Genomic DNA, 27,514 nt, shown 5'->3' on the forward strand with positions numbered 1-27,514 from the left:
ATAGAAACAGACAGGCTGGGCGCGGTGGCTCACGCCTGTAATCCCAGCACTTTGGGAGGGTGAGGAGGATGGATCACGAGGTCAGGAGATTGAGACCATCCTGGCTAACACTGTAGTTCTTTCCCATAAAATATGTTGTTTATGTGAGCATAACTTATTATTGCTGTCTTAAAATGAGTTATCAATCAATATTTAAATTTTTTAGTTTTTCATTTGTAATATGGAAAATATCAGCAGATTTTAATGACATCAACAAAAAACTCTCTGGGATTCTCAGTAGTTCTGATGTGTACATCTAAACATTTGAGAACTGCTGGTTTACTCTGTGCTTGTAACTATCTTCAGAGTTTAAATTTTATGATCACTTGCCTCATTTTTAGAAATAAAGACTACAGCCACTTCCATAGATTCTTCTCTATTATGTTGTTGCAATGACATTGACAATTTAACTTTTAAAAAAAATTCCTTCAAAATTTCTGAATGCAGTAGAGACCTGTAAAGACTCTGGGCTGGGCACGGTGGCTCATGCCTGTAATTCCAGCATTTTGGGAGGCTGAGGTGGGAGGATCTCTTGAGCCTAGGAGTTTGAGAACAGCCTAGGCAACATAGTGAGACATCCTTGTCTATTTTAAATTGAAATAAAAATTTTAAAAATTTAAAATAGGCCTTCTGAGTTATGTTATGCTTTTACCTTTTCTGTAGATTAATATGACATAAAGTAATATTAAGGTTAAAATGGTAGCATAGTGAAATCTTAAATAGTGAAAATATGTAGACTATGGCATAGCTTGCTATTTGGCACATTGGAAGAGAAGGTAATTATTCTGTGAATTGTTTTCTACCAACCAGGTACACTATGTCCTGGCAAAGAGCAGGTGGTTAATAAACTATAATTAAAAGAATGAATAAAACCTGTGAAGCCGTTTAGAGTCCTGGTGAGGCATGCCAGATAGTGCTTTGGATTCCCAGTGGGATCTGTGTTGAACAGAAGATGGATTTTGTTAGTTCTATAGCCTACTAACCACATTCTCATGTTTCTTCCCCATATTTCGTTATTCTGTATACTTCCTATATTATTTTCTCTCTACCATATTTTAACACTGTTTTTACGTGTCTTGCCAAATTGTATACCACATAATTATAAATTAATGAAGTTGCTTTCATAGTGACTCACAGAACTTGCTAGTCTTATTACTTGAATTATATTTTATATTTATAAACTGTGGCTTTATTTTATATAAAATATATTTTATATTTATAAACTTTGGGAAGATCTTGTGAAAATAAGAATATCATTTCGACTTGGACTGTATTTGTTTTTAAGTGCCTACCATATGCTATGTGAATAGATTCCTTTGGATGTAAGTGATATTGGTATAATCCGATATCACCAATCATCACCCATGCATGAAACAAAATTAAAAATTAATTGGATTTGTAGCTTTAATTTTCTATTGCAATAGAGAAGGCCGATTCATGGTTCAGAATACTTTTTCTAAGAAAAGAGATTTCAAAAACTCTTCTTACTGTTTCTGTTTATTATTACTGTTCTGATGATCTGAATATTTGGCAAATTCTTGACTTAAAAGAGGAGACGGTAGTGAGTATTATTGTTTCTAGTGAGATACTGTGTGGGGATAGTTTGATGATTATTATGGATGTTAGGCCCCTTCCTCTAGTGGCCTAAATGTTTGTTTGTATCACAATTCTAAACTCAATCAGATGAATATTTTAATATTAGAAAAAAGGTTTAGATATTTATTTTCTATGTCTTGTGCGTTTCTGTATTAATAATTACATACTGGAGTCCAATATTTCTAAAAGTGTTGCCCTTGGATGACCTTGTCAGAAATACCTAATGCTTATTACTGGACATCATTCCTGACTCAGGACCCCATTCCTGGATCACAGTCTCTGGCTGGGGGACAGGGGAAATTTAAGCTGAATTAGAAAATCTGTTTAAATGAAAGTTTTCATATATAGAGTATACACAAAAACAGAGAAGATAAAGGAATGAGTCCCAGTGTACTAGCTTCAATAATTATCAGCCTTTTGTCCATGTTGTTTAATCATTTTTGGTTAAAGTACTTTGTTTTTCTTGAGACGGAGTCCCTGTCCCCTAGGCTGGAGTACAGTGGCAGGATCTCGGCTCACTGCAAACTCCGCCTCCCAGATTCATGCCATTCTTCTGCCTCAGCCTCGTGAGTAGCTGGGACTACAGGCGCCCACCACCACGCCTGGCTAATTTTTTGTATTTTTAGTACAGACGGAGTTTCACTGTGTTAGCCAGGATGGTCTTGGTCTCCTGACCTCATGACCGCCTGCCTCAGCCTCCCAAAGTGCTGGGATTACAGGTGTGAGCCACCGTGCCTGGCCGGTTAAAGTATTTTTTTTAAAGCAAACCTCAGGCAATGTGTGATTTCTCTGTAAATTCAGAAATATTAAAGGTGAATTTGCACTGAGAATCCTGGTGGTTTTTTTAATAGACCCTTGACATTAGAAAGCTCTTTTATAACTTAAAAAGTTTACTTTGTTGAACAAAATATTACTTCATTAAATTTTCTATAAAATGTTGATATATAGCATATAACTGTACATTCTTTTATTAGATATGAATAGTGATTTTGTAAAACTGAAAATATTCAGGAAGCTGTAGGTTTTGATGAAGGTTTTAGTAAATAAAAGTATAGTTAGGTAACTTTTCCCTGTAACTTTTGCAAACAAAATCCTCATCTTAGTCCTAAATGCTATCTGGTAATGCTTACTGACTTGATAAAAGTTTTAAGTTTGTAAAAGAAACCATCATACATTTCTTAGTATCTCTTTGGATCTATTTAACTCCTGCGTCTTGCTGAAAAGGGAAAATATTTAATATTTACGTATTAAGATTAATGGTTTATTAATTTAACTCATGAGATGTTATGATTTCCATTTTCAGAAGAGACTGCGAATGCTTGATAAGTGGTAGAATGAGGAAGCTCAGGACTGTTTGACCTTAAAGCCATACTCTTTCCGTCACACATTTGCTCATGTACCATTCTGCTAGCATGAAAATCCTGACATAGATCCCTAAGTGGAAATTAAATCTGATGTTGTATTGACACATGGGTCTCAAGCTGCATCTTCCTCTTCTGTCCAACATCTTAAGGTTGGAGTGCCCCACCTTCAGGACAGTCAGTTCTGCTATGACATGATGGATGGATTCTTAAAAATCATCACACTTTGCCAGATGCATAATGAGAAACACCGAACTTATGGAAAAGATGGGGTTAGGAAAACACTGCTCAAGAACTTGGTCATTGACACTCAAAAAAAATAGGGACCTGATAAAAATGTGCACACTAAGTATTTAATACTTATAAAACACAATAAATATGACATATTAATTTAAAAACTTTAAGTTTATTTGTAGAAGTGGGCATCAGAAGGAGTGCAGCTTGTGTGTCATTGTGAAGTGATAGAATGAGCATTATCTAAAATTGGAGGAAAATTATAACACTAGATGTGGTTAAGTGTGGCTAGTAACAGATGTTGAACTGAGTAGCTGGTAGTTGTTGGAGGTATGTGTTTGAGGTTTGTGGCTTGTTTCAGGTGGGCATAATTTTCTGTGTCCATCACGTTTCTTATGGATGAAATAGCACTTACAAGCAAATGCAAGTTGCAGCTGTTTTCAAATTGTTCCTTAATATATTATCAATTGCATTGGAACAATTTCATGATTTCAATATAAGGGTTATAGCAGAATTGAATGTAGTTGGTCCTCTTCTCCTCTCCATCTACACTCCCCCTGTTCTCGCAACTGGTTTTCAAATACCATTTGTATAATTATATATTTATCCACCGATTTTATATGGCTTTAAATATCATTTATATATTGTTAACTTCCAAATTTATGATGTCAAGCTCATCTTTTCTCTAAAATATCAGACCCATTTCTTTAGTTACAACTTGATGCATTTCTAGTATGTTTATTTCATAGACACTTCAAATTAGACATATTTTAAGCCCTTTGGTTCTTACCCAAAACCTGTGTCTGACTCATACAGTAGGAAAGTCAAGCCCACTTCACAGATGCCTGGGCTTCATATGTTGCTACTTGCTGTAAGTGGGCTGATGCCTCTCTAGTGCTCTAATCAGAGGTGTTTCTTAAGGTCAGAGGGCAGAGCCGTAAACCATCCACTTAGCCATTCATCTTTTGTGATTGGAGAAATGGCCTGAAGTATGAAGCTACATTCAACCCTGAGCAGTGTTCGTGGTGTAGTTGATTGGTCAGGTGCTTGGAAGAATCAAGACTAGAGACAAAGATGTTTGGGGAGGAGTCATGTGAATAGATTGCCAGGAGTCAACACTGAATATGAGGGGGTGTTTCCCAAAAAGTTCTCAACCGTGAAATCAGAGTAAGGCACCATAGCATATCGGCCAGACTCTCCTTTGTCACCACAGTGCCATTAACAGCATGATGGCAGGGATGGAGGTTATGCATAGGTCTGACAGCATGAGCTCCCTCTTACCAAGACTAATGTAGCAAGTGGTGGTTGCTGAATGTCCAAACAGTGAGCAGCAGATACCAAAGCTAAGCAGTTCTCAATAAACCATTTACTGATACATTGATCCCAACCAGACTTTATCACTTCAAAGGAAACAACAATTCATTCTTACTGGAGTTAATACTTTAGCTAATGTATTTACTTTAGCCTCCTAATACATTCTAATACAAGCACCATCATCTGAAGGCATAAAGAATGCCAGCTTTAACCACATGGAGACCTGCATCACATGGCCTCAAAAGGACTAATATGAAGGAGGTGTAGCAATGGGTACGTAGTCATAGGACTGATTCACTGGCCTCACCATATACCACGTTACCTGAAGTAACTGGCCTCATACAATTGAATGGCCTGCTGAAGACCTAGCCATGGTGCTGGCTTAAGGACAGCTTCTTGGAAGGTTGAAGTATTGTCCTCCAGGATGCAATATGTGCATTCAATGACTGGTATCTGTTTCTGCGTCCCCAATAACTAGAATACACAGGCTCAGGAAACAGGAGGTAGAAGTGAGACTGACCCCTGTCTCTACTACTTTTAGTGACCTGCTGCCTGAATTTGTTTCCCACTTTAGGCTCCACTGGATTAGAAGTTCTGGTTCTGGCAGTGGGGCTGGGGGAAGAATGTGCCTGCTAGGAGACACCTGAGGGCACCACTGACCTATCACCTGCTTGTTTTGGGCCTCTCATGCCCATGGACCAGCAGGCAAATAAAAGAGTTAGAATGTTGCCCCAGGTGTACTTGATCCTCTTTACCATGAGAACACCTGGGTTGCTGTGCTACTCAGTGAAACTCAGAGGATTTGCTCGAACGTCTCCTGGTGACTCCACATTCATTGATAACTTTCGACTATTGTCGATTTGTAGACAAATCCCAAATCTGTCCTCTCCAAAATGTCAGCACCAAAATGGCTCTATCTTATGCTGATCAGAGATGCTTATGGTTCATATGAAAAATACAGAATGACATTCTATATATTAAAACTTGTATTTTTATCTGTATTCATTTTTGGTTCTTTTTTCTCCAAATTACATATTTGCTAACATAAAAATAAAATTGAATTGAGAAGCTGAGGATTTGACAGTAGGAAGGCCTTACTCTAAATGATATTCCAACTGCTTCCACCATAGAGTTTTTAAGAATTATCTTAAGTGTTTAGATAAAAAATTTTCCACTTGAAAAAAACACCTCTAGGTTTATATGGTAAAAACACCAACAAATATATTAAGCATGGCATAAGATACCTTCTTTGATCTGACTGTTGTTCCCATACTAGGCACTTCTCAAGGCTCTCCCCATTGAAGGCACTTCTCAAGGCTCTCCCCATGAAGATGGGCTCTCCCCATCTTCATGCACCCCTGCCAAAATGATACCACCAAATATACTATATTGCTTCTTATGTCTGTGCCTAGAAGGTTCTCCCTGATGTCATGTTCCTCCCCCTACCCCGAACCCCCACCCTTATTTGGTCTGTCTGTGCTGAGCCCATTATAAAATTGCAAGTTTGTCTTTCTGTTTAGAATTATACTTATCCAGAGAAAGGACTACACATTAAAAAATATTTTGCAACCATACCATATGGCACGGTGGTTGGAACACAGAGACATCAGCGAATGAATTACTTGTGCAGTTCAGAGATTAGAATTCTTTTTCCTTTATCTCTATAAAGGAATGGGAGAAAATGAATGATTGTAAATATGTCTTAGCAGTCAAAGTTTATCTGGGGGAATGCACAGGCCTCTTTAGTCCCTTTTAGAGAGGTAGAAAGTTGTAGAATTAAGTTTATGGTAAAAGGATTTCATTAAAGCATTGTAATTTTGTCACTGATTTGAATTGCTATGCACTTATTAATAATTTACATTTCAGATTGCAGAGGAGGGATCAACCATTTCTTGTGTGGTTGAGAGAACCAGAGGAGCTCTGGATTATGTGCATGTATTTTACACCATCTCACAGATTGAAACTGATGGCATTAATTACCTTGTTGATGACTTTGCTAATGCCAGTGGAACGATCACATTCCTTCCTTGGCAGAGATCAGAGGTAAACCCTACCTTTTTTGTTCCTTTGAAAGCCTCCTGGAAAGCTTTCCCTGACATGTTTGTTCTGTAATTTCTTTGCAGCTTCTTGTTGTGTAAGCAATTTAAAATATTTAGATTGTTAGGTATACATCATGGTATAAAATATTTTTGTATTTATGCGAAAGAAAAATTAATAATTTTGAATAATGTGTGTTTCTGTTTTGTTTATGAATCCCAATATAATAAAAATTGTATAACTGAAAGATGTATTTCTATGGATTTTTTGTTATTACTGATGCACTGGGAACCCACAGAATTCTTTTATTATTATTATTATACTTTAAGTTCTAGGGTACATGTGCACAACGTGGAGGTTTGTTACATATGTATACATGTGTCATGTTGGTTTGCCCCATCCATCAACTTGTCATTTATATTAGGTATTTCTCCTAACGCTATCCTACAACAGGCCCCAGTGTGTGATGTTCCCCTCCCTGTGTCCATGTGTTCTCATTGTTAAACTCCCATTTGTGAGTGAGAACATGCGGTGTTTGGCTTTCTGTCCTTGTGATATTTTGCTGAGAATGGTGGGAAATCACAGGAATTCATTTTTTGTTTTTTTTTTGAGACAGAGTTTCACTCTTGTTGTGCAATGGCATGATCTCAGCTCACTGCAACCTCCGCCTCCTGGGTTCAAGTGATTCTCTTGCCTCAGCCTCCCAAATAGCTGGGATTACAGGCATGCGCCACCATGCCTGGCTGATTTTGTATTTTCAGTAGAGAAGGGGTTTCTCCATGTTTCTCAGGCTGGTCTCAAACTCCCGACCTCAAGTGATCCGCCCGCCTCGGCCTCCCAAAGTGCTGGGATTACGGGTGTGAGCCACCACGCCCAGCCCAGAATTCTTTTTTTTTTTTTTTTTTTAAATTTATTTATTATTATTATACTTTAAGTTGTAGTGTACATGTGCATAATGTACAGGTTTGTTACATATGTATACTTGTGCCTTGTTGGTGTTCTGCACCCATCAACTCGTCATTTACATCAGGTATAACTCCCAATGCAATCCCTCCCCCCTCCCCCCTCCCCCTCCCCAATATAGGCCCCGGTGTGTGATGTTCCCCTTCCTGAGTCCAAGTGATCTCATTGTTCAGTTCCCACCTATGAGTGAGAACATGCGGTGTTTGGTTTTCTGTTCTTGTGATAGTTTGCTAAGAATGATGGTTTCCAGCTGTATCCATGTCCCTACAAAGGACACAAACTCATCCTTTTTTATGGCTGCATAGTATTCCATGGTGTATATGTGCCACATTTTCTTAATCCAGTCTGTCACTGATGGACATTTGGGTTGATTCCAAGTCTTTGCTATTGTGAATAGTGCCGCAACAAACATACGTGTGCATGTGTCCTTATAGCAACATAATTTATAATCCTTTGGGTATATACCCAGTAATGGGATGGCTGGGTCATATGGTACATCTAGTTCTAGATCCTTGAGGAATCGCCATACTGTTTTCCATAATGGTTGAACTAGTTTACAATCCCACCAACAGTGTAAAAGTGTTCCTATTTCTCCACATCCTCTCCAGCACCTGTTGTTTCCTGACTTTTTAATGATCGCCATTCTAACTGGTGTGAGATGGTATCTCATTGTGGTTTTGATTTGCATTTCTCTGATGGCCAGTGATGATGAGCATTTTTTCATGTGTCTGTTGGCTGTATGAATGTCTTCTTTTGAGAAATGTCTGTTCATATCCTTTGCCCACTTTTTGATGGGGTTGTTTGTTTTTTTCTTGTAAATTTGTTTGAGTTCTTTGTAGGTTCTGGATATTAGCCCTTTGTCAGACGAGTAGATTGCAAAAATTTTCTCCCATTCTGTAGGTTGCCTGTTCACTCTGATGGTAGTTTCTTTTGCTGTGCAGAAGCTCTTTAGTTTAATGAGATCCCATTTGTCAATTTTGGCTTTTGCTGCCGTTGCTTTTGGTGTTTTAGACATGAAGTCTTTGCCCATGCCTATGTCCTGAATGGTACTACCTAGGTTTTCCTCTAGGATTTTTATGGTATTAGGTCTAACATTTAAGTCTCTAATCCATCTTGAATTAATTTTCGTATAAGGAGTAAGGAAAGGATCCAGTTTCAGCTTTCTACTTACAACTAGCCAATTTTCCCAGCACCATTTATTAAATAGGGAATCCTTTCCCCATTTCTTGTTTCTCTCAGGTTTGTCAAAGATCAGATGGCTGTAGATGTGTGGTATTATTTCTGAGGACTCTGTTCTGTTCCATTGGTCTGTATCTTTGTTTTGGTACCAGTACCATGCTGTTTTGGTTACTGTAGCCTTGTAGTATAGTTTGAAGTCAGGTAGCGTGATGCCTCCAGCTTTGTTCTTTTGACTTAGGATTGTCTTGGAGATGCGGGCTCTTTTTTGGTTCCATATGAACTTTAAAGCAGTTTTTTCCAATTCTGTGAAGAAACTTGTTGGTAGCTTGATGGGGATGGCATTGAATCTATAAATTACCTTGGGCAGTATGGCCATTTTCACGATATTGATTCTTCCTATCCATGAGCATGGTATGTTCTTCCATTTGTTTGTGTCCTCTTTGATTTCACTGAGCAGTGGTTTGTAGTTCTCCTTGAAGAGGTCCTTAACATCCCTTGTAAGTTGGATTCCTAGGTATTTTATTCTCTTTGAAGCAATTGTGAATGGAAGTTCATTCCTGATTTGGCTCTCTGTTTGTCTGTTACTGGTGTATAAGAATGCTTGTGATTTTTGCACATTAATTTTGTATCCTGAGACTTTGCTGAAGTTGCTTATCAGCTTGAGGAGATTTTGGGCTGAGACAATGGGGTTTTCTAAATATACAATCATGTCATCTGCAAACAGGGACAATTTGACTTCTTCTTTTCCTAACTGAAAACCCTTGATTTCTTTCTCTTGCCTGATTGCCCTAGCCAGAACTTCCAACACTATGTTGAATAGGAGTGGTGAGAGAGGGCATCCCTGTCTTGTGCCAGTTTTCAAAGGGAATTTTTCCAGTTTTTGCCCATTCAGTATGATATTGGCTGTGGGTTTGTCATAGATAGCTCTTATTATTTTAAGGTACGTTCCATCAGTACCGAATTTATTGAGCGTTTTTAGCATGAAGGGCTGTTGAATTTTGTCAAAAGCCTTTTCTGCATCTATTGAGATAATCATGTGGTTCTTGTCTTTGGTTCTGTTTATATGCTGGATTATGTTTATTGATTTGTGAATATTGAACCAGCCTTGCATCCCAGGGATGAAGCCCACTTGATCATGGTGGATAAGCTTCTTGATGTGTTGCTGAATCCGGTTTGCCAGTACTTTATTGAGGATTTTTGCATCGATGTTCATCAGGGATATTGGTCTAAAATTCTCTTTTTTTGTTGTGTCTCTGCCAGGCTTTGGTATCAGGATGATGTTGGCCTCATAAAATGAGTTAGGGAGGATTCCCTCTTTTTCTATTGATTGGAATAGTTTCAGAAGGAATGGTACCAACTCCTCCTTGTACCTCTGGTAGAATTCAGCTGTGAATCCATCTGGTCCTGGACTTTTTTTCGTTGGTAGGCTATTAATTATTGCCTCAATTTCAGAGCCTGCTATTGGTCTATTCAGGGATTCAACTTCTTCCTGGTTTAGTCTTGGAAGAGTGTAAGTGTCCAGGAAATTATCCATTTCTTCTAGATTTTCCAGTTTATTTGCGTAGAGGTGTTTATAGTATTCTCTGATGGTAGTTTGTATTTCTGTGGGGTCGGTGGTGATATCCCCTTTATCATTTTTAATTGCGTCGATTTGATTCTTCTCTCTTTTCTTCTTTATTAGTCTTGCTAGTGGTCTGTCAATTTTGTTGATCTTTTCAAAAAACCAACTCCTGGATTCATTGATTTTTTGGAGGGTTTTTTGTGTCTCTATCTCCTTCAGTTCTGCTCTGATCTTAGTTATTTCTTGCCTTCTGCTAGCTTTCGAATGTGTTTGCTCTTGCTTCTCTAGTTCTTTTAATTGCGATGTTAGAGTGTCAATTTTAGATCTTTCCTGCTTTCTCTTGTGGGCATTTAGTGCTATAAATTTCCCTCTACACACTGCTTTAAATGTGTCCCAGAGATTCTGGTATGTTGTATCTTTGTTCTCATTGGTTTCAAAGAACATCTTTATTTCTGCCTTCATTTCGTTATGTACCCAGTAGTCATTCAGGAGCAGGTTGTTCAGTTTCCATGTAGTTGAGCGGTTTTGATTGAGTTTCTTAGTCCTGAGTTCTAGTTTGATTGCACTGTGGTCTGAGAGACAGTTTGTTATAATTTCTGTTCTTGTACATTTACCAAGCAAATGGAGAACAAAAAAAAAGCGGGGGTTGCAATACTAGTCTCTGATAAAACAGACTTTAAACCATCAAAGATCAAAAGAGACAAAGAAGGCCATTACATAATGGTAAAGGGATCAATTCAACAGGAAGAGCTAACTATCCTAAATATATATGCACCCAATACAGGAGCACCCAGATTCATAAAGCAAGTCCTTAGAGACTTACAAAGAGACTTAGACTCCCATACAATAATAATGGGAGACTTCAACACTCCACTGTCAACATTAGACAGATCAACGAGACAGAAAGTTAACAAGGATATCCAGGAATTGAACTCATCTCTGCAGCAAGCAGACCTAATAGACATCTATAGAACTCTCCACCCCAAATCAACAGAATATACATTCTTCTCAGCACCACATCGTACTTACTCCAAAATCGACCACATAATTGGAAGTAAAGCACTCCTCAGCAAATGTACAAGAACAGAAATTATAACAAACTGTCTCTCAGACCACAGTGCAATCAAACTAGAACTCAGGACTAAGAAACTCAATCAAAACCGCTCAACTACATGGAAACTGAACAACCTGCTCCTGAATGACTACTGGGTACATAACGAAATGAAGGCAGAAATAAAGATGTTCTTTGAAACCAATGAGAACAAAGATACAACATACCAGAATCTCTGGGACACATTTAAAGCAGTGTGTAGAGGGAAATTTATAGCACTAAATGCCCACAAGAGAAAGCAGGAAAGATCTAAAATTGACACTCTAACATCACAATTAAAAGAACTAGAGAAGCAAGAGCAAACACATTCGAAAGCTAGCAGAAGGCAAGAAATAACTAAGATCAGAGCAGAACTGAAGGAGATAGAGACACAAAAAACCCTCCAAAAAATCAATGAATCCAGGAGTTGGTTTTTTGAAAAGATCAACAAAATTGACAGACCACTAGCAAGACTAATAAAGAAGAAAAGAGAGAAGAATCAAATCGACGCAATTAAAAATGCTAAAGGGGATATCACCACCGACCCCACAGAAATACAAACTACCATCAGAGAATACTATAAACACCTCTACGCAAATAAACTGGAAAATCTAGAAGAAATGGATAATTTCCTGGACACTTACACTCTTCCAAGACTAAACCAGGAAGAAGTTGAATCCCTGAATAGACCAATAGCAGGCTCTGAAATTGAGGCAATAATTAATAGCCTACCAACGAAAAAAAGTCCAGGACCAGATGGATTCACAGCTGAATTCTACCAGAGGTACAAGGAGGAGTTGGTACCATTCCTTCTGAAACTATTCCAATCAATAGAAAAAGAGGGAATCCTCCCTAACTCATTTTATGAGGCCAACATCATCCTGATACCAAAGCCTGGCAGAGACACAACAAAAAAAGAGAATTTTAGACCAATATCCCTGATGAACATCGATGCAAAAATCCTCAATAAAGTACTGGCAAACCGGATTCAGCAACACATCAAGAAGCTTATCCACCATGATCAAGTGGGCTTCATCCCTGGGATGCAAGGCTGGTTCAATATTCACAAATCAATAAACATAATCCAGCATATAAACAGAACCAAAGACAAGAACCACATGATTATCTCAATAGATGCAGAAAAGGCTTTTGACAAAATTCAACAGCCCTTCATGCTAAAAACGCTCAATAAATTCGGTACTGATGGAACGTACCTCAAAATAATAAGAGCTATCTATGACAAACCCACAGCCAATATCATACTGAATGGGCAAAAACTGGAAAAATTCCCTTTGAAAACTGGCACAAGACAGGGATGCCCTCTCTCACCACTCCTATTCAACATAGTGTTGGAAGTTCTGGCTAGGGCAATCAGGCAAGAGAAAGAAATCAAGGGTTTTCAGTTAGGAAAAGAAGAAGTCAAATTGTCCCTGTTTGCAGATGACATGATTGTATATTTAGAAAACCCCATTGTCTCAGCCCAAAATCTCCTCAAGCTGATAAGCAACTTCAGCAAAGTCTCAGGATACAAAATTAATGTGCAAAAATCACAAGCATTCTTATACACCAGTAACAGACAAACAGAGAGCCAAATCAGGAATGAACTTCCATTCACAATTGCTTCAAAGAGAATAAAATACCTAGGAATCCAACTTACAAGGGATGTTAAGGACCTCTTCAAGGAGAACTACAAACCACTGCTCAGTGAAATCAAAGAGGACACAAACAAATGGAAGAACATACCATGCTCATGGATAGGAAGAATCAATATCGTGAAAATGGCCATACTGCCCAAGGTAATTTATAGATTCAATGCCATCCCCATCAAGCTACCAACAAGTTTCTTCACAGAATTGGAAAAAACTGCTTTAAAGTTCATATGGAACCAAAAAAGAGCCCGCATCTCCAAGACAATCCTAAGTCAAAAGAACAAAGCTGGAGGCATCACGCTACCTGACTTCAAACTATACTACAAGGCTACAGTAACCAAAACAGCATGGTACTGGTACCAAAACAAAGATACAGACCAATGGAACAGAACAGAGTCCTCAGAAATAATACCACACATCTACAGCCATCTGATCTTTGACAAACCTGAGAGAAACAAGAAATGGGGAAAGGATTCCCTATTTAATAAATGGTGCTGGGAAAATTGGCTAGTTGTAAGTAGAAAGCTGAAACTGGATCCTTTCCTTACTCCTTATACGAAAATTAATTCAAGATGGATTAGAGACTTAAATGTTAGACCTAATACCATAAAAATCCTAGAGGAAAACCTAGGTAGTACCATTCAGGACATAGGCATGGGCAAAGACTTCATGTCTAAAACACCAAAAGCAACGGCAGCAAAAGCCAAAATTGACAAATGGGATCTCATTAAACTAAAGAGCTTCTGCACAGCAAAAGAAACTACCATCAGAGTGAACAGGCAACCTACAGAATGGGAGAAAATTTTTGCAATCTACTCGTCTGACAAAGGGCTAATATCCAGAACCTACAAAGAACTCAAACAAATTTACAAGAAAAAAACAAACAACCCCATCAAAAAGTGGGCAAAGGATATGAACAGACATTTCTCAAAAGAAGACATTCATACAGCCAACAGACACATGAAAAAATGCTCATCATCACTGGCCATCAGAGAAATGCAAATCAAAACCACAATGAGATACCATCTCACACCAGTTAGAATGGCGATCATTAAAAAGTCAGGAAACAACAGGTGCTGGAGAGGATGTGGAGAAATAGGAACACTTTTACACTGTTGGTGGGATTGTAAACTAGTTCAACCATTATGGAAAACAGTATGGCGATTCCTCAAGGATCTAGAACTAGATGTACCATATGACCCAGCCATCCCATTACTGGGTATATACCCAAAGGATTATAAATTATGCTGCTATAAGGACACATGCACACGTATGTTTATTGCGGCACTATTCACAATAGCAAAGACTTGGAATCAACCCAAATGTCCATCAGTGACAGACTGGATTAAGAAAATGTGGCACATATACACCATGGAATACTATGCAGCCGTCAAAAAGGATGAGTTTGTGTCCTTTGTAGGGACATGGATGCAGCTGGAAACCATCATTCTTAGCAAACTATCACAAGAACAGAAAACCAAACCCCGCATGTTCTCACTCATAGGTGGGAACTGAACAATGAGATCACTTGGACTCAGGAAGGGGAACATCACACACCGGGGCCTATCATGGGGAGGGGGGAGGGGGGAGGGATTGCATTGGGAGTTATACCTGATGTAAATGACGAGTTGATGGGTGCAGCACACCAACATGGCACTAGTATACATATGTAACAAACCTGCACGTTATGCACATGTACCCTACAACTTAAAGTATAATAATAATAAATAAATTAAAAAAAAAAAAAAAAAGAAATTCTGGGTTGAAAATTCTTTTCTTTAAGAATGTTGAATATTGGCCCCCACTCTCTTCTGGCTTGTAGAGTTTCTGCCGAGAGATCCGCTGTTAGTCTGATGGGCTTCCCTTTGTGGGTAACCCGACCTTTCTCTCTGGCTGCCCTTAAGATTTTTTCCTTCATTTCAACTTTGGTGAATCTGGCAATTATGTGTCTTGGAGTTGCTCTTCTCGAGGAGTATCTTTGTGGCATTCTCTGTATTTCCTGGATTTGAATGTTGGCCTGCCCTACTAGGTTGGGGAAGTTCTCCTGGATGATATCCTGAAGAGTGTTTTCCAACTTGGTTCCATTTTCCCCCTCACTTTCAGGCACCCCAATCAGACGTAGATTTGGTCTTTTTACATAATCCCATACTTCTTGCAGGCTTTGTTCATTTCTTTTTCTTCTTTTTTCTTTTGGTTTCTCTTCTCGCTTCATTTCATTCATTTGATCCTCAATCGCTGATACTCTTTCTTCCAGTTGATCGAGTCGGTTACTGAAGCTTGTGCATTTGTCACGTATTTCTCGTGTCATGGTTTTCATCTCTTTCATTTCGTTTATGACCTTCTCTGCATTAATTACTCTAGCCATCAATTCTTCCACTTTTTTTTTCAAGATTTTTAGTTTCTTTGCGCTGGGTACGTAATTCCTCCTTCAGCTCTGAGAAATTTGATGGACTGAAGCCTTCTTCTCTCATCTCGTCAAAGTCATTCTCCGTCCAGCTTTGATCCGTTGCTGGCGATGAGCTGTGCTCCTTTGCCGGGGGAGATGTGCTCTTATTTTTTGAATTTTCAGCTTTTCTGCCCTGCTTTTTCCCCATCTTTGTGGTTTTATCTGCCTCTGGTCTTTGATGATGGTGATGTACTGATGGGGTTTTGGTGTAGGTGTCCTTCCTGTTTGATAGTTTTCCTTCTAACAGTCAGGACCCTCAGCTGTAGGTCTGCTGGAGATTGCTTGAGGTCCACTCCAGACCGTGTTGCCTGGGTATCAGCAGCAGAGGCTGCAGAAGATAGAATATTTCTGAACAGCGAGTGTACTTGTCTGATTCTTGCTTTGGAAGCTTCCTCTCAGGGGTGTACTCCACCCTGTGAGGTGTGGGGTGTCAGACTGCCCCTAGTGGGGAATGTCTCCCAGTTAGGCTGCTGAGGGGTCAGGGACCCACTTGAACAGGGAGTCTGTCCCTTCTCAGATCTCAACCTCCATGTTGGGAGATCCACTGCTCTCTTCAAAGTTGTCAGACAGAGTCGTTTGCGTCTGCAGAGGTTTCTGCTCCGTTTGTTATTGTTTACTGTGCCCTGTCCCCAGAGGTGGAGTCTACAGAGACAGGCAGGTTTCCTTGAGCTGCTGTGAGCTCCATCCAGTTCGAGCTTCCCAGCGGCTTTGTTTACCTACTTAAGCCTCAGCAATGGCAGGTGCCCCTCCCCCAGCCTTGCTGCTGCCTTGCCGGTAGATCACAGACTGCTGTGCTAGCAATGAGGAAAGCTCCGTGGGTGTGGGACCCTCCCGGCCAGATGTGGGATATGATCTCCTGGTGTGCCTGTTTGCTTAAAGCGCAGTATTGGGGTGGGAGTTACCCGATTTTCCAGGTGTTGTGTGTCTCAGTTCCCCTGGCTAGGAAAAGGGATTCCCTTCCCCCTTGCGCTTCCCAGGTGAGGCAATGCCTCGCCGTGCTTCAGCTCTCGCTGGTCGGGCTGCAGCAGCTGACCAGCACCGATCGTCCGGCACTCCCCAGTGAGATGAACCCAGTACCTCAGTTGAAAATGCAGAAATCACCGGTCTTCTGTGTCGCTCGCGCTGGGAGTTGGAGACTGGAGCTGTTCCTATTCGGCCATCTTGCTCCGCGAGCCCAGAATTCTTAATGGTAGTCTTCTAATCAGCCAGTGAGAAATTCTTATAACTGTAATCTCGTTTTATTTGCATTAAACTTGGAGAGATGAGGGTTTTTTAAATATATATTTCAAGAGTAAAGGTGACCTCAGTTTCATAAAAAAACTTTCCATGAACAAGAGTCACATGTCTGAATATATACTCCATAAATAAATGATACTTTTTATAAGTGAGATTGGGATGAGGCTTTCTCCTGTATCAGAATATTTAAATAATTATCATGTTGGAATATGCATGTCGATATAATTTTTACATTAAAATATAAGTCTCTCATAAGTCATCAGGGATACATAGCAAACTAAGTTAAGGTTTGTAAATAATAAGTACTTTTTGAGGACACTTTTGAGGGATTTAGAAGTTAGGTGGATTAAAAAAAAATTGAGGAAAAGTTTAAAATGTTAAGATCTAAAAAATAGAAGCTAAGGAAAAGTGACCAAATTTCTATAATTTGGTGGAATAAGGAAGCAAATTAAATAGTGTAACAGCAAAAGTTCCTTGATACTAGTCTGCGGACAGGCCCATGATAAAGGTTTTACTAGTACTTTACCATTGTTTTATAAATTAAATTTATATACATTTTGAAAGAGATAAGAGTTAATCAAATTTAGTAATTACAACAGTTCTAAATGTTCCAGTCGAGTATCATATAAAGTATTTTGACTGGACATGGTGGTGTGCACCTGTAGCGTAAACTACTTGGGGGCTGAGGTGGAAGGATAACTTGGTCCTGGGAGGTTGAGGCTGCAGTGAGCTGTGATCACACCAGTGCACTCCAACCTGGGAAACAGAGCCAGACCTTGTCTCATATATATTTGATTACCTAAGTTAACAATTTCTTTTTCCCTTAGTTCATGAATTCTATGATTTAGGTAGTGCATGTTATTTTTGCGCTTCTCTGAGCACATGTGTGATGTATTACTCCTTAATTTAAAATATGATTAAAATGTACATTAAAAGCCAAATTTAAGTTTGAACTCAGATCTAGTGAACCAAAATCTCTAGAAAAAGAACATTAAAAAAAAAAAAAAAAAAGGCTCTCCAGGTGTTTTTAGGACCAATGATTAGTATTCTGGAGACTATATTTGGATTTAGAGTTTGTTTTCAGACAGTTGTCACTCTTTTCTGGGAGAAACCAGGAAGTCACCATTCTTACTTACATAGCCTCTCTATTTCTTACTCTCCATGTTAAGTGCCTCATCAGGCCTGCATCTTCTCTCTCTAGACAAATTTCAAATCTAACAATTTTTCCACATCTCTTTTGTTACTGTATTAGTTCAGAATTTTATCATTTCTGGTCAGTCACCTCCTAACTTATCCTCTTGCATCCTTTTTTGTTTTGTGCACTCTGTTTATTCTGCCATGGTACTTATTCTAAAGCAGAATGCTAATTTGGTCAGTCCTCTGCTTATGATTCTTCAATTTATCTCCACTTTCTATGGAATGAAGTCCAAGTGTTTTATGATAGCATAAAAGATCCCTATGATTTGGCTCCTGATTATTCATTCAGCCTCATGTTTTCCTCTTGACTGGTGATCCGATTGCAGATGCCGTGTTCTTTCATGTCTCCTTGCCTTTGTCAGTATTGTGTCTTTTGTTTGGAGTGTCCTTTCCCATTATTATTTACAACTGTAAGTGATCAATCAGAATTTGCTTCAAACACATCTGCTGTAAAACCTTACCAGGTAGAATTAGTTTCTTCATCACTTTATTTTGTACAGAACTCTATCATGATATTTTCGCATTGGGTTTTAAGTGATTTCCTATAGACCTGTCTCCTGTGATACATCAGGACTGGGGTCTAACCCCAGCATACTGCATATGTCGAAACATGTTTGTTTGATTAATAAAGAAAGGAGAAATTGTTTTTTCACTTTAAATTTTGAGTTAAATTTTGTAGAGCATGGCTGAGTTATTCCTATTCCTTTTATAACCTTTTTTGGATTAATTGCTTGTGCTGGACTCCTAAGGCCTATTATGAATCTACTTTCTAAAATACTGCTCCTGAGCACGTCAGGCGCTCCTTAGGCAGACACTAGACACAGGTACATTGCCCTTGCTTCTTATCCTATCACATCTCATCATAGAACTTGCAGTTTCTTAATTGGGAAGTCTCTACCTGATGTTGGTAATACCATGGTCTTTGGTACAAAAAATATATGATATTATATTGGTAAATCAACATATCATATATGATGTGATATTGATGCATGTATAGGCTACTGTCAGAAAATGCTACTGCTCAGCACCTGCCTTAGTCTGTTGGGACTGTTATAACAACATACCTTAGACTGAGTAACTTATAAAGAACAAAAAGTTACTGCTTACAGTTTTGGAGACTGGGAAGTCTGAGAGCAGGGTGCCTGTAGATTCTGTGTCTGGTGAGGGCTTACTCTGCTTCAAAGATATGGTGCCTTCTCAATATGCCCTCCTCACGGTGGAAGGGGCGAACAAGCTCCCTCAACACTAATTCCGTTCATGAGGGCTCTATCCTCAAGCCCTCAACACCTCCTGAAAACCCCACCTTTTAATAACACTACTTAGGGGATTAGATTTTAACATGGGAATTTGGGGGGCGGGAGGACAAGACATTCAGACTATAGCAGCACCCATTATTTTAAAGGAATTAATCTATTCAGACTTCTCTTTCTCTGTATATGTTTGTATACACACATATGCACACACACATACAATGTTTTAATGTTTAAATTTATGCAGAAATAAGTCTTAAGTGGTTAACTTCATTTAAATATAATTTAGTTGCCTTTTGAATTTTCTTCTGGTAAGTAATTTCTAAATGCCTCATTGCTTAGTGCCTCTGGATATTTATATTTATAGGTTCTGAATATATATGTCCTTGATGATGATATTCCTGAACTTAATGAGTATTTCCGTGTGACGTTGGTTTCTGCAATTCCTGGAGATGGGAAGCTAGGCTCAACTCCTACCAGTGGTGCGAGCATAGATCCTGAAAAGGAAACGACCGATATCACCATCAAAGCTAGTGATCATCCATATGGTAACCTGCTCCTTTTGCAAGAAAAATCTTCTCTTCTCTGGGTGTACTTAGTTTTGTTAAGAACTTCTTAAGGCACTTTTTGCAAATGATAGAAGTAGAATGCCTTCGACCTCCTGATTTCTAAACTCTTTAACTTGTATGCTGTCATTTTGAGGGACATTGTTTATGAGAGAAAATATAAAGATCAGTTTCCATACTTCAATAATATATTTTGAAAAGTTTTTGCCCAATTATTAAAATGGAACAAATTATTTCTGTTCATAGCTATCACATTTCTTTATTAATTATCCTATGGTGATTTGTTAACACGTAAGTGAAAAACTTTGTAATTTATATTTTATTAAGCTTCAAGAAGTGAAGCTATCACTCTTCATATTAATTTCTTTTTGTCTTATACTAAATAGTGACAATTTTTTCTACTGGGGAACTATCACAGATGTCTGTCCTAGTAAACTGAGAATGTTTTCTGTATTGAAAAATAGTATTTCTTCTACAGGAATGAATCAAGAACATCTGTTAAAAGGTTTGGGTAGAAATCTTGAGAGACTCTTCACCTTTAGTTTTCATAGTTAGGTTTTATTTGTTTGTTTTTAAGTGTTGCAACTCCTTTAAGGTGCCACTTAACCTGTTTGTTCTAGAATGATTTCTGGAGATTCGAATAAAATATGAGTAAAAGTTAGAAAATATATATTTTAAAATGCTATCAATGTTCCTGCTATTGATGCTGCTGTGGGAAGAAAAGCTTTCTTTGAGTAGAGACATGGAAAATTAACAATTTAACTTTCATTATTCTGAAAGCTTATAAATATATTCGGTGTCAAAAGCATGTTAGTTAAATCTTTGCTAAAATATTTTCTAAATAAAGGCCCTCAGATTTTTGGCCTGGTGATCAAAATAATTGTGTAAGATCGCTTTAATTGAATAAGAAATTCTTGCACAATTCATTGGGAGAATGCCCTGGCCCCTTTGTCTCCACTAGGCTTGCTGCAGTTCTCCACAGGGCTGCCTCCTCAGCCTGAGGACACAATGACCCTGCCTGCAAGCAGTGTTCCACATATCACCGTGCAGGAGGAAGATGGAGAAATCAGGTTATTGGTCATCCGTGCACAGGGACTTCTGGGAAGGGTGACTGCGGAATTTAGAACAGTGTCCTTGACAGCATTCAGTCCTGAGGATTACCAGGTAATTCACTGAGTCCTTTTGAAGTTGTATTTGCACTTGTAAAACAGACATAATCCTTCTCTGGAAAGGATTTACACTGTACCTGGAACATGGTGACTCATGCCTGTAATCCTAGCGCTTTGCGAGGCCAAGGTGAGAGGATTGCTTGAGGCCAAGAGTTGTTGACCAGCATGGGCAACGTAGCAAGTCACTTTCTCTACAAAAACAGAAAAAAAAAAAATTAGCTGGGTGTGGTGGTGCATACCTGTTGTCCTAGCTACTCTGGCGGCTGAGGTAGGAGGATTGCTTGAGCCTAGGAGTTCAAGGCTGCAGTGAGTTATGATCCCATCACTGAGCTCCAGCGTTGGTGACATTGTGAGACTCTGTCTCTAAAAAATAAAATAAAATAAAAAAGAGAAAGAAAAAAAGAAATAATCTACTTTATCTAATTGGAGAATATTTATTTAGAATTTACGTTGAACACTATTCATACACACTGAAGTGTTTTCAATTTTGTGTTTTACTTGTCTTCTTAGTATTTATAATAATTTGGGATATAACAAACATTCTGATTTTACAAATTTGTATACAGAATGATTGTAGTCTGTTCATATACAGAATGATTGTAATCTAACGGATCAATCTTTTATATTTCAGAATGTTGCTGGCACATTAGAATTTCAACCAGGAGAAAGATATAAATACATTTCTGTAAACATCACTGATAATTCTATTCCTGAACTGGAAAAATCTTTTAAAGTTGAGTTGTTAAATTTGGAAGGAGGAGGTAAGGCTGGTGATGCAAAAATATTAAATATTTGCTTGTCTCCCCATGCTGATGACAGTAGATTCCTTTAGGGAAGTATGTTCCTTTGAATTAATCTTACTTAAATAAATGAATAAATTATTAGTTTTTGGAGAAGGCAGCCTGAAAGTTAATAACTGCTTAAGATACATGATAATGTATACCATAATATATGTGGTAATATAATCTATATGAATCATTTTTGATTGATAATTCCTTTCTTGGTAAAAAGAAAATCCTCCTGTTTACATACACTTTTAGTATTAGTCTTATAAATTAATATTCAACTCATAGTTTCACATTGATATACTTTCGCTATGAAGTTTGGTTAATTCTGAGTAATATCTCTGTTTATTATATGGACAGCATGTTTGTGCTGTTTTTTTCCCGCTTATTATTACCCACTGATATTTTACTAGAAGAGATATACTTTTAGAATGAAACGTGTAAGTGTACTAAGTCACCAAATTACAGGTTTCATTCATGGTAGGTTCCCATAAGATCACCTCTCTCTTTTCCGTTTTTTGCTATAGCTCTGCTAGGTCAATCTACAGATATAACTGTAGAATCTAGTCCTTTTGGATGATCTATTATCAGTTGATTATTAATAAAAGAAGTCAACAATGCCTTAACTTCAGTTCTGCTTTTCAGAAAGCTCTGATTATCAAGGGTTATTGGAATCAAACTTATTGCATGACAAAACTCATCTGTACTAAGTGAGGCTATTGATAATATGTATCCCAATTAGATGCAATACTTCTTTGCAAAAGTGTTAATGTGTTTATCAGGTGCTACTGGGAGTGTTATGGAATACATACGATATGCATTGTATTACCTTTATAAGTACAAGAAATTGAGAGATGATATGGTGTTCATCAGAACAGTCCCTTTCATTACAAAACTTGGTATCATTATCTCATTATTATTATTTATTATTTTGATGAAGAAAGCTATAGTATATAAGCCATCCAAAGGAAAAATTGGTATGACTGAGATATTAAAATTGTCTTAAAAGTCGGTATTTGGGGTAAATACGCAAAAATTTTTCTTTCCTATGTTTCCAAATCTCAGGTGAGAGCAAGGAGACCAAGCCAGTATTTGGGAGCAGGGAAATGGTTAAGCAGTGTTGAGCTTGGTTGAATGCATAAAACAGTAGAAATGTGCTATCTAGTAGGTGGCATATAAAAATACCAGCTTTTCTTGTCTTCCAGAGACAAGTCCTTGCATCTCCAAATCACTATTTGCATTACCAAAAAGGTTACTATAAAATATTTGAAAAGTTGCCCTTTGTATCCCTTATAGCTAAAAATCCTTATGTAACAGAAAGAGAAAATGTTAGTCACCATTAGCTAATACTGATTAGTAATTGTACATGAGATGTTATTGAGATGATACAAATACTTGTGATTATATGACCACTTATAGTGATACTTGTTGTATTATTGAGAAACTTCTCCCCATATCTCTAGAATATGCATTGTTATATATTAATTGGACTTGAATACTCACTAGAAAACCAACCTTGCAGTTTCGTAGGAAGCAATAGTGGCAGAGATCTGATTTATCCCTCAGTGAGTTGGGACTGGAGGAAAAGGAATTTATACAATGACCTCTGCTCCTGGACTCATATGTAGGGACTGTCTAACATGTCAAGTAGCTTATAGAGCTAAATTCTTTGGAGAGTCAAGGACTTATTTCATGCTTTTTAACTATAAAACTGATGAAACTGATGATTCTACATAAGGTAGCCACAACCTGAATTAGACGTCTTACGCTAGCCAAAGTATATATGGTGTTGAACTTCTTTTTTTATGACTTCTGGATAATGTGGGAGCAAAGCCATGTACCAGATATTTGCTGGAAATCCATTTTGCCTTTTGGATCTGTGTGATGACTTCAGGTTCCTCGTGCCATACATTCTCATGTCTGGTATATCCCAGTCTTATTGACAGGCAAAAACACAGGGCAAAAGGATAAGAGAGGGCAGATCTTAAACTAGCATGTCAATCAAGGATATTGGTAGAAGCATATATGTATGGATGTGGCTTTGCTATTTTTACTCTCCTTTTCTTCTATTGTTATCATCACTGCCCTTCCTATCTTCTTTGTTTGCAAACATTTGGTAAAATAATGGTTGGGGTACAAGATGTATTAGAGGGGAAGGTATAACCATTTTCTCTTTATTATTGCCAAAGTACTTTATATTTTATATTTTTATAATATTATTTATTTTCCATTATTTTATTTGATCTTTACAACTCTTTAGTCCATTTCGTGCTGCTGTAACATAGTACCACAGACTGGGCAATGTATAAGCAATAGAAGTTTACATGGCTCGTGGTTCTCGAGGCTGGAAAGTCCAATATTGGGGGACTGCATCTTGTAGGGCATTCTTGATACATCATAATGTAGTGGAAGGCTCCACATGGTCAGAGAATGCATATGAGAGGGCAAGAGAGGGCTGAACTTGCTTTTACAAGAAATCCATCCTTGCAATAATGAACCCACTCCTGGGATAGCAACATTAATTTATTCATGAGGGCAGAGGTGTCATGACCTGATCACCCCTTAAAGTTCCCAGTTCTCAACATGGTTGCATTTATGATTAAATTTCCAACATGTGAACTTTGGGGAACACATTCAAACCATAGCAACAACATATCTATAAAAGACAGCACCTTTCATAGGTGAGGAGACTGAGATACCAAGAAGTTTTGTGACTTGCTGAAATTTTTACAGCTGGCATCTTTCACAACCAGGAAAGCAGAATTTTTAGATGGCTTGTCTAGGACTCTTTCCACAATGCTGGTGGCCAGAGGGTGATCAAGTTTGAGAATGGTAAATAATTGTGGTGGGGATTTGAATGTGTGGATAGAAGGAAAGGTTAGATGCATTTCCCAATATTGAACTGGTTGTTGCAAATGGTGAGGTGGTTATCATAGGCATATTAGGCCTAAGCGTATGATTACATAATCAGATAAATATATTTTAAATATCTAAGATATTAGAAAATAATTTACATTGCTGCAAAAAAAGTGAAAATTTAAAAATAATACTAGATTGGCAGAAATGGGAAGTAACAATTACAGTCTACATGGAGTGTTTCATGAAACTGTGAATGAAATTTTGATAATTTGATAGCTTGACTGGTGCTATAATTTTGCTATTTAAAATGATCCGTTTCCTGTGGAAGAAAGCATGTTATTGGGTTAATACTACTGCATTTTCCTCTTTGCTTGATATGTTTTAAGACCTCTCAATTTTCTCATTGTGTCAATGTGTGTTGTGTGGGTTGTGTCTCTGTGTCTCCTTGTGAAGTAGCTGAACTCTTTAGGGTTGATGGAAGTGGTAGTGGTGATGGGGACATGGAATTCCTCCTTCCAACTATTCACAAACATGGTAAGCAGCTTTTCTAAGGTCCTTTACTATTATACGTTTTTATTTTAACTTCTCGTTTTAGAGACAATACTGACCACTTATTGACACCTACTATGTGTAGGTCGTTTACATATTTTGTCTCATTAACTGTCACAGCAACTTGTGAAGTATAATTTACTTCATGTTGTAGTCACCCAGCTAGAAAGGGATCAAGTCAGAATCACATCCTTGTCTGCTTCCAAAACCCAGACTCTCCTTCCTGTATGAACGTAATGCAGTTTCCTGATTCTAATTGTGATAGAAATTTCACTTGAATGTCATTGGTAAAAATGATTGTTTGGAAACATTTTACGTAGCGTCAAATACCTAAAAAGAGGTCAATAGAAAATTTGTATTTTCATTTTAAATACATCACACTTATTCTCTGTACAAAAAGAACTATGAATCGTTATATGTAAAATTTAATCAAAACAAATGGGGCGTAATCCCAGCACTTTGGGAGGCCAAGGCGGGCTGATCTCCTGAGCTCAGGAGTTCAAGACCAGCCTGACCAACATAATGAAACCCTGTTTCTACTAAAAATACAAAAATTAGCCAGGTGTGGTGGCATGTACCTGTAATACCAGTTATTCGGGAGGCTGAGGCAAGAGAATCTCTGGAACCCAGGAGGTGGAGGTTGAGTGAACCAATATTGCATCACTGCACTCCAGGCTGGGTGGCAGAGCAAGACTCTGTTCTCAAAGAAAAAAAAAAAGAAAGAAAAAAACAAATGGGAAAAAGAAATTAGGAAGAAAATAAATGGAAGTATAGTTGGCAATTAGTGAGGGTGATATTGAAAAGAGGATGCCTTTTGAAGTAGATTTATATACAAACATGATTCAGCTTTTTACCTCATATATTTTTTCATATGTGAAAAGCATACTTAGAATATTTGTTTCTTGAAGAAGAGCATTTTCTAATCCTCAAATCCTTCTTTTTTCACAATGTCAGATTTCATATTTTAGTGTCAGAACTCAATGATTTCACCCCCTTCATTCCTATCTTCCATCAATGCCTAATGCAACCTCTGTAGTTAATTACTCTATTACTTTTAGAATTGTTCATTTTCTAGTCTGCAGACATTAATGCAACATAAAATTTGAACAGTCTTTTTAGGAAAAAATTAAATGCTGCTTTAGATCTTGGCATCTTTTTAGCTGCATAATGGGACTATTTAGGATCAGGAGAGAGAGATTTATAGCATCATCCCATGATGAAAAAATAGGCCTAGAATTCATGCACATTGGAAACCAAGAATCTGTTCAGCCAGAATGACTAAAATCATAGGGAAACTACTTATTATTTCATGAAGGTAAGAGTCATTTTGGCTCAAGTTCTTTTGAGGTCAGCAAAGGTCGTGGGAGACCTTCCTCATATACTCAGTGTGGAAGAATGTTCTCTTTCATAGAGAAGAAAAAGAAAAACAAGTTTTCCTTATTCATCTCCAAGTGCTTATGCAGCACTTGTACATCACGTTGGTGCCAAAGTAGAGAAAGGTCATAAAAGCATGAATATGTGTGGCACCCATTTGTGTCTGCCTTTCTTTCTAAAACAAATTAGAATGTACTCAATGAATGTACGGACTCTTTTCAAAAAGTTGTTCCTTGGCTTTTCCTTTGGTTTGTAAATTACTCATTAACATTTTTTTTTTCTATTTGTTGGAACTTGTTCATGCAGCCAGTCTAGGAGTGGCTTCCCAAATTCTAGTGACAATTGCAGCCTCTGACCATGCTCATGGCGTATTTGAATTTAGCCCTGAGTCACTCTTTGTCAGTGGAACTGAACCAGAAGATGGATATAGCACTGTTATATTAAACGTGAGTACCTTTTCTTCCTTCATTCCTAGATATTTTCTGTTGTTTTAAAAACTGTACTATGTTATGAAAGTGTGTTTTATGTTTTCCTTTTTTTATGTAGGCCGAGGGGAATGAGCCTGTTGGCACAGGCAATACAAATTGGTGATCGAACAGTGATTTGGCATTTATTTTTGTCTTTAGTGTTGCACATGGAGTCATTGTTTAATTCTGAGGATCCTTGACCCTTTAAGGAATATAATGGAGCTGTACTACAAGTATTTATCTTACATAGATTTTTGTGTTTGTTCAGATGGGCTGTGGTAACAAACATCTGTACAATATCAATGGCTGATACAAGAAAGATTTGTTTTTGTTTTTCTTTCTTTTTTTTTTTTTCTGTTTTGGAGACGGAGTTTCACTCTTGTTGCCCAGTGGAGTGCAATGGCGCGATCTCAGCTCACCACAACCTGCACCTCCTGGGTTCAAGCGATTCTCCTGCCTTAGCCTCCCAAGTAGCAGGGATTACAGGCATGCGCCACCACGCCCGGCTGATTTTGTATTTTTAGTAGAGACAGGGTTTCTCCATGTTGGTCATGCTGGTCTAAAACTCCCAACCTCAGGTGATCCACTCGCCT

General features: G+C 38.0%; 1 protein-coding gene across 15 annotated transcripts in view; it reads left to right on the top strand.

Moving 5' to 3' along the window:
• The window catches only part of ADGRV1 (adhesion G protein-coupled receptor V1), a 597,366-nt gene that overhangs the window by 91,372 nt on the left and 478,480 nt on the right, over positions 1-27,514 (top strand). For 13 of the 15 annotated variants that reach the window (XR_012413865.1, XR_012413864.1, XR_012413866.1 and 10 more), the window contains 6 exons: positions 6,411-6,587; positions 19,520-19,700; positions 20,680-20,882; positions 21,519-21,648; positions 24,985-25,065; positions 26,761-26,900. Coding sequence is in view for 9 of the 15 variants with exons in the window: in XM_005557361.4 (XP_005557418.3) it covers positions 6,411-6,587; positions 19,520-19,700; positions 20,680-20,882; positions 21,519-21,648; positions 24,985-25,065; positions 26,761-26,900 (912 nt within the window). In the remaining 6 variants the exon portion in view is untranslated. Of the gene's footprint in view, positions 1-6,410; positions 6,588-19,519; positions 19,701-20,679; positions 20,883-21,518; positions 21,649-24,984; positions 25,066-26,760; positions 26,901-27,514 lie in introns of those variants that run through there. The other 2 variants (XM_065546487.1, XM_073993820.1) reach the window with 2 other exon arrangements.

Source organism: Macaca fascicularis, chromosome 6, assembly GCF_037993035.2.
Source record: "Macaca fascicularis isolate 582-1 chromosome 6, T2T-MFA8v1.1".
Lineage (NCBI taxonomy): Eukaryota > Metazoa > Chordata > Mammalia > Primates > Cercopithecidae > Macaca > Macaca fascicularis.